Genomic DNA, 7,783 nt, shown 5'->3' with positions numbered 1-7,783 from the left:
TGTCCGCTTTGTAATTGTGGAAGGGCCTTCTTGCTGCTTGCGAATTTTGTTTTGTTTTCCTTTCAAGGTCCGCTGCATCTCAGAAGGACAGATGTTCCCGTCCCTTTGCAGAGAGATTGTCAACACGGTTCTCACTCCAGCGGAGCAGAAAGAGGGCCATTCTGTGTCAGTCCGTTTGCTGCCTTGCCCATAGAAGAAAAGAGCAGAAGGAAACTATTCATAGTAATTGCCAACTAAGAATTGGTGTGGCTCATGGGTGTTGGAGTTGTTGTGAGGTTGAGCAGAGTGCTGGTGGTGTAACCAAAGAAGAGACTGGGCTATGTAGGGTTGTTGTATGAACAAGAGCATTAGAGCATGAGAGCTTTCACGCTATTGAAATATTGAGTTTAGTGCCCTGCTGAAATATTCATTTTAGTGCCTTGCTCAAGGACACAATGGCAGTGGGTGGTACAGGCATAAGACGATTGGTCTGCATGTGGGTTTGGGCATATTTTATCAATAACAATCCATCTCTGTCTTATTTTAGTGTCTTTCAACGGCCTCATGAGTCTGGTACACAAGATAACACTCTAAAAATTGGGGGTTCAACAAGGGTTCTTCTAAGATTATCAAAGTTCTTTGAATAACCTTAGGGTTCTTGGGACTGAAACTGTCCCCCAAAAGGTTCTTCCAAGAACCCCATAGGATGTGGGGTTCATCGAGGAAACCTCCTTAGGTTCCTGCAAGAACCCCACCAACTAACTGCCCAAATTAAACATTTGTATTTGAATTTGAAAGGACAGCAGGTGCTGGCACTTAACTGAAAAATGTTAAGAGCTCCTCAATTTAAGGGAAGGTTTGTCCCTTGTATGAACTAACTTGATATTGTTTTATGATGATACTATTTATCTTTTCATATTTGTGCAAATCTTTCTAAAACAAAAAATAGACACAATTCAATGGATATCAATCAAAAGGTAGAATATGTAGGCTATAAGAATATGTAGGCTATAAGAATATGTTGAAGGCTATGGTAGCTGTATCGGGTGCAGATGACTAAACTGGTCTCTTTTGTGTCTGTATCTGCAGGTATACAGACAAGGAGGCATACAAAGGTATGTTGTGCAGATCCCTTACCTCTTCAATGAATATCCCATAGGCCTCTACATTATGGACAAGGTGTGTGTATGAAAAACATTACCAAAAGTTTTTTTCATTCACATTCACCACAAAAACCAAGGTAGAAATACTGTTGTGTGCATGTTTTGTTAATCATCTGTATAATGATTATTTCTTGGATTCAGACTTCACCCTCCCTACACCTCTGATGAATTTAACAGGAAACCTGTTCAATCACCATACAGTGTAAAATCATCCTGGCTTTGGATAAAGGAGAACATCAACACATTAACATCAACACGCCAGATGTACCCATTGGACATGGGGCTATGCTGGGAGTTGACCTCATATTTGATTTTTATTCTGCTTTAACACTAAAATCATAATGAGAACTAAAATACTGTGTTATTGTTAACAGTGGACGGGGGTTAGTTCAAAAATTAACCCCAAGATGTTCTTTGAGGATCCATTAAAACGGGTTCTTTGAACAAACCAAGTGTCATTTACCTTACGGTTGTCACAGTATAGTTCATCCTAAGATCCATCCCTGTAAGAGTGGATGAATATATCTGAACTGAGACCACCTTTCCATCTGCTAATACAGACCAGACTGACTGACTGGTCGTATAGCGGAGGACTGAATTATAGGTCTGGTACTCAACAGCCAGGGAGTTTTAATGGTGGTCATTTAGAAGATAGAGTGGCATCTGCAGAGCTCTAAATCTGACCGGGTAACACACACACCACACCACACACACACACACACACACACACACACACACACACACACACACACACACACACACCACACCACACCACACCACACACACACACCACACCACATACACACACAAAGGCTATTTCTGTACATTCTGTTCAGAATGTTCCAAAACAATATAATCAGTAATCTAGAGATGTTGCTATGACCACATTGTTGATCTACTGACTCCACTGTGGAGGGATAAAAATTCAGGCCCACTGTCTTCAGAGACATTGTGTTCTTCCATGTGCTCTACCTCAGTGGTTCTCAGATCTCGGGGCACTCAGATGTTTCAAAATTGTATTCTATCCCTGATCTAGCACGCCTGATTCATTCATCAAGGGCTTGATGATTATTTGACAAGTTGAATCAGGTGTGCTAGCTCTGGAATAGATCAAATACATGGAACAGCTGTGGTCCCCGAAGGAGAGGTTCGAGAAGCAATGCCCAATGCATTGTACTGTTGTCCCATCTCATCTCTCATACACCTTATGTCTGAATAGGAAAATTCCCAACATGGCCAATATAATTTTTTCTTTCTTTATCTCCCTGCTCCTCTGGGCAATGGAGTTTTGGCATAAAAAAATATTGTCTTAATTAGACAATTTTATCCAAAGAATGTGATTCATCGCCTGTTCTCACAAAGGAATTAGGGAAGACATTTGGCGTGTGTCTGTGGGTGCATGTGTTGAGTGTGCGTCCCTCTGTGTGCTGAGAGAGAGTGTTGCAAAAAAGGTCCAGTTGCCAGGACCACAAATGCAAATTCCATCTAGACACCGTTGCCCTAGACCACACAAAAAACTATACACACCGCAGCCTAAGCATCAGCACCACAGGTTACTTCTGGCAAGAAGGGCCTTGAATCGGTTATAGAACCCATTGCCCTTTATGGTAGTGTGGTCTGGGGTCCGCTCACCAACTAAGAATTCACAAAATGGGACAAACACCAAATTTAGACTCTGCATGCAGAATTCTGCAAAAATATCCTAGGTAAACAACATAAAACAAAAATAATGCATGCAGAGCAGAATTAGGCCGATACCCGCTAATTATCCAAATCCAGAAAAGAGCTGCTAAATTCTACAACCACCTGAAAGGAAGTGATTCCCAATCCTTCCATAACAAAGCCATCACCTACAGAGAGATGAACCTGGAGAAGAGTCCCCTAAACAAGCTGATCCTGGGGCTCTGTTCACAAACACAAACAGACCCCACAGAGCACCAGGACAGCAACACAATAAGACCCATCCAAATCATGAGAAAACAACAAGATAATTACTTGACACATTAGAAAGAATTAACAAAAGAAATGAACAAACTAGAATGCTATTTGGCCCTAAACAGAGAGTAAACAGTGGCAGAATACCTGACCACTGTGACTGACCCAAACTTAAGGAAAGCGTTGACTATGTACAGACTTAGTGAGCATAGCCTTACAATTGAAAAAGGCCGCTGTAGGCAGACCTGGCTCTCAAGAGAAGACAAGCTATGCGCACACTATCTACAAAATGAGGTGGAAACTGAGCTGCACTTCCTAACCTCCTGCCCAATGTATGACAGTATTAGAGACACATATGTCCCTCAGACTACACAGACCCACAAAGAATTAAAAAACAAACCCAACTTTGATAAACTCCCATATCTACTAGGTGAAATACCACAGTGTGCAATCACAGCAGCAACATTTGTGATTTGTTGCCACAAGAAAAGGGCAACCAGTGAAGAACAAACACCATTGTAAATACAACCCATATTTATGTTTATTTATTTTCCCTTTTGTACTTTAACTTTAACTATTTGCACATAATATGAAACTTTTGTGAGTGTAATGTTAACTGCTGAGAGAGAGCAAGTCAGATAGATGGGAGGGGAACATTCTAACTCAAGGCTACTCGTGTACACGCTTTCCGATGGAAATCCTAGCTGACGTGTAGCCTAAATGCTGCCTAGCCTGTACGAATTGACTCCTTGGAGGGGAAGTGATTCTCTTGGGATCTATTCTTTTCTCGCTGTCCCGTCAAAACAGGTTAGACATTGCCTATTTATTTAGCGATATAGTCGGTGGATGACCGAGAGTTGAATTCGGTGGACTTGGCAATATGAATAAATCACAATAGACTACAGACATTTGTAGAGCTGCTGTTACTGGATCATAGCGAAAATGCATGAGATAAAATCTAGCTCATTCAGGTGACAAGACTTCGACAGAGATTGACATACCGATAGCCCATTTCTAATCTTCAATCTTGGCCAAATAATTAGAATAACTGACAAATGCAATAGCATATAGCCTTGGACATTGCACTTTTGTGAGTATAGCCTAATACAAAAGAAATCTGACAAAACAGCACTTTTGTTTAAGCAGACTTTATTTGCAGTGTTGGGGAAGCTACAGTCCTCTGAAATGAGTTAACCAAGCTACCAATGATTTCACAATGGAAGATGTTAAGCTACACTAAAGCTGTCCTTGAGAAAAATATAGTTTACTGAACTAAAGTTACTTTGAAGTAATTCACTACATCCAAACTATGTGAAACCTATCTCTGAAATGTCATAGACTACAAATTGCAAGAACAGTTCACTCTGGAGTCAGATATTGACAAAATGTGTAATTTAGTCTACTAAATGATGCCGGAAAAAGAAAGGAAATGCCGGAAAAAGAAAAAGAAAGGAAATGCCGGAAAAAGAAAAAGAAAGGAAATGCCGGAAAAAGAAAAAGAAAGGAAATGCCGGAAAAAGAAAGGAAATGCCGGAAAAAGAAAAAGAAAGGAAATGCCGGAAAAAGAAAGGAAATGCCGGAAAAAGAAAGGAAATGCCGGAAAAAGAAAAGAAATGCCGGAAAAAGAAAAGAAATGCCGGAAAAAGAAAAAGAAAGGAAATGCCGGAAAAAGAAAGGAAATGCCGGAAAAAGAAAGGAAATGCCGGAAATGCCGGAAGAAGAAAGGAAATGCCGGAAAAAGAAAGGAAATATTTTTGCAAAAAAAGTAGTGTGTAGTTCCAGTAGTTACCACTGCAGAAAAGTAATTAACTACTGAAAACACTACCAAGATATGAATTTAGTTAAAGATTCAATGCACCCATTCTTATTTCAATATCAAATAATTAATGGGTAAAAATGAAGTACCTTATTGTGATTGTTTTCTATTCAAATGGTCCAAAAAATTAGCAAAAATAGCTTCTTGGCAAAAAGCAATTTCTCAAGCAAGTATTTTGCTAGGACTGTCTGGGGGTGGTCTGAGTGGCAGAGATAACCAGCTGTTATTGGCAGAGAGGTTTGGAACTCTCTTTCCCATGGGAAACTTTGGTTTTAGAAGTGGGGGGGACATCATTATTATACATCTTTTTATCCAGATGGATTAACACTCCAAACAGCCTAACCGATCGCTCGGAGGCATCCGCATGGTCCCAAAGCACATTGTTGCCTTGTTATGAATCACATTCGAATTGTAAAACTGGGGGGACAAAAATGCAATTTCAGAATGTGGGGGGGACATGCCCCCCGTCCCCAGTGTAAATTGCACCCCTGCTCATTCTTATTGGTCTAATAACTAAAGGCAGTCCAAAACTCCATCCCACCAAAACAGGCTGACATTTCAGGTGGCCTTTTCAAACAGCTTTAACACTAAAAGGGCATTATCATAATTTTCACAATTTCACAGTAGACTATTATTCCAACCTCATAGTGTGGAAATATGCAACACAGAAAGTTTTTGACTTCCTTTAAACTACCACCAAGCTACTGCAAAAATGTAGTTAAATTAGGCCTAGGCTACTAGTTGAACTTGGATAAATGTAGTCCACTACTCCCAACACGGTGTATTTGTGACCTTTAGGATTTTATGTTGATGTTTATTGCAGTCGATTGCACAGCCACCGTGCATAACTAGACTATATCCTGTTTTGTTTTGCAGGAGCCGAACTTCTATTTTTCTTGGCCTTTCAACTAAAGAAACTGAAGAATATGAGCTCGTGCGTCGTCGTAGGAAATTCGCGCTCAAGCGCAAAGAAGCTGACGATGCTTGCGGAGGTCTTGGCGTTCGCCTCCGCGTCTTGCAGTAGTAGGCTGCTTGAACCGTGAGTCTTTCGATCTGCAATCCGTGAATGGATAAACCATACGGTATATGGAATAAACCTGGAACTTCCACCGGGGATTATGAAGTGTATTAACTTCATATCATATGGTGATGTTTCGTGAGAATCCTCTCCTGACTCCTGAATGTCGTTTGAAACTTGCCAAATGGACATCTCATTTAGATTCAACTTGGGCTGCTATGAAGCTTCGATCGGCGTTGCACTCACTGCAAATCATTGACAGTCACAGAAAAATATAAGAAGGGAATTTGCTAATAAGGGATCGTGTCAATCATAGGCTACTCTATTGAATTGTCCTCCACTAATTTACCGCGGAAAATAGATGTCAACGGCGGGCTATCGAAACACCATAGGAATAAGTCTTCACCCATTTGAACACCACCTTAAAAGTGGGAAAAACGAGGGATACGACGAGACGCGGGAGAAAGGATGCAGTCGGGAAAGGGAATGAAGAAGGTCTCAGCAGGTGGAGGAGCGTCGCTCTGCTGTCTGTTGCTCTTGTGGGTCATCTACTCCCATCTCCTGAGAGAGGGTAAGTGCATCTACATGATGCAATGCCACGGTTAGGCTACTCTACTTACTGGAATTTCTAATGCAAGGAGACAGGACAGCTACACATGGATCATTCATCGTCTTGATACTGCTTGATCTCAGTGTATACTTGTTGTTACACAATGTTGTTGTTTTGCTTTGTTTTATTGCTTTTTACATAAAAATGACCCTCTCTTGGGTTGGTATTCTAGACCAGGGATCATCCACTAGATTCAGCCTCGGGACGATTTTTTTCTTGAGCAGATGGTCTGGGGCTGAACATAATTACAAATAATTTGTAAACTGCAAATTTAACGGAAGAAGCCCCAACAGATATAATATTTGACTAAAACATAATAATTTCAAACCTTGCTTACATTTTAATATAAGATCACACGTCTCTCTATTATTCGTGGTAATACTGTACTTGGAAACAGATTTTCAAAATGTAAACCACTCGGCTGATTTATTGGTGTTTTCACAGTCTTTTATGTCCAACAATGAAAACAAATATTTAATAATAATAATAATTTTCAAAAATTGCTTAGAACACTTGGGAAAATAAAACCACCCCAGGGCCTGCTGGCAGCCACCAGTTGTCGAGTGTGTTAGGGGATTATTTGTTGTTAGGCTACTCAAAAGATGAATGCTGGAAGCAATGCTCCTGTCATGTATTCTGTGGAAGATCCCTGGCTGTGGAGGATCCCTGGCTGTGGAGGATCCCTGGCTGTGGAGGATCCCTGGCTGTGGAGGATCCCTGCCTGTGGAGGATCCCTGGCTGTGGAGGATCCCTGGCTGTGGAGGATCCCTGGCTGTGGAGGATCCCTGCCTGTGGAAGATCCCTGGCTGTGGAGGATCCCTGGCTGTGGAGGATCCCTGGCTGTGGAGGATCCCTGGCTGTGGAGGATCCCTGGCTGTGGAGGATCCCTGCCTGTGGAGGATCCCTGGCTGTGGAGGATCCCTGGCTGTGGAGGATCCCTGCCTGTGGAGGATCCCTGGCTGTGGAGGATCCCTGGCTATGGAGGATCCCTGCCTGTGGAGGATCCCTGGCTGTGATGAAGCCTATTTATTTTACCATTAGCCCAAGTCTATTATTCTTCATCATGTGCCTTATGATTTCATACCGTTTTATATTAATTCCTTGCCATGCAATGACAGTAGAAATCTACCCTGTTGAATTATGTATGCACTAGTAGTGCAATTACACATTCACTCATCCACAGAATGGAAAGCAAAAACACGTTTCCCTCTGCTACATAGGCTACTGCCCTGAACTAAACCAATTTGGAACTCTGTAGTCTT

General features: G+C 41.5%; 1 protein-coding gene across 1 annotated transcript in view; it reads left to right on the top strand.

Moving 5' to 3' along the window:
• The first annotated feature begins 5,907 nt into the window (after positions 1–5,907).
• The window catches only part of tafa5l (TAFA chemokine like family member 5, like), a 71,689-nt gene continuing 69,813 nt past the window's right edge, over positions 5,908–7,783 (top strand). The window contains exon 1 of the mRNA XM_029665531.2: positions 5,908–6,482. Coding sequence (XP_029521391.1) covers positions 6,380–6,482 — 103 coding nt within the window. The 5' untranslated portion in view covers positions 5,908–6,379. The remainder of the gene's footprint in view (positions 6,483–7,783) is intronic.

The sequence above is a fragment of the Oncorhynchus nerka genome, linkage group LG7 (assembly GCF_034236695.1).
Source record: "Oncorhynchus nerka isolate Pitt River linkage group LG7, Oner_Uvic_2.0, whole genome shotgun sequence".
NCBI classification, from domain to species: Eukaryota; Metazoa; Chordata; class Actinopteri; order Salmoniformes; family Salmonidae; genus Oncorhynchus; species Oncorhynchus nerka.
Note: the sequence above shows the minus strand (reverse complement) of the source record. Positions and strands in the feature narration are given on the sequence as shown.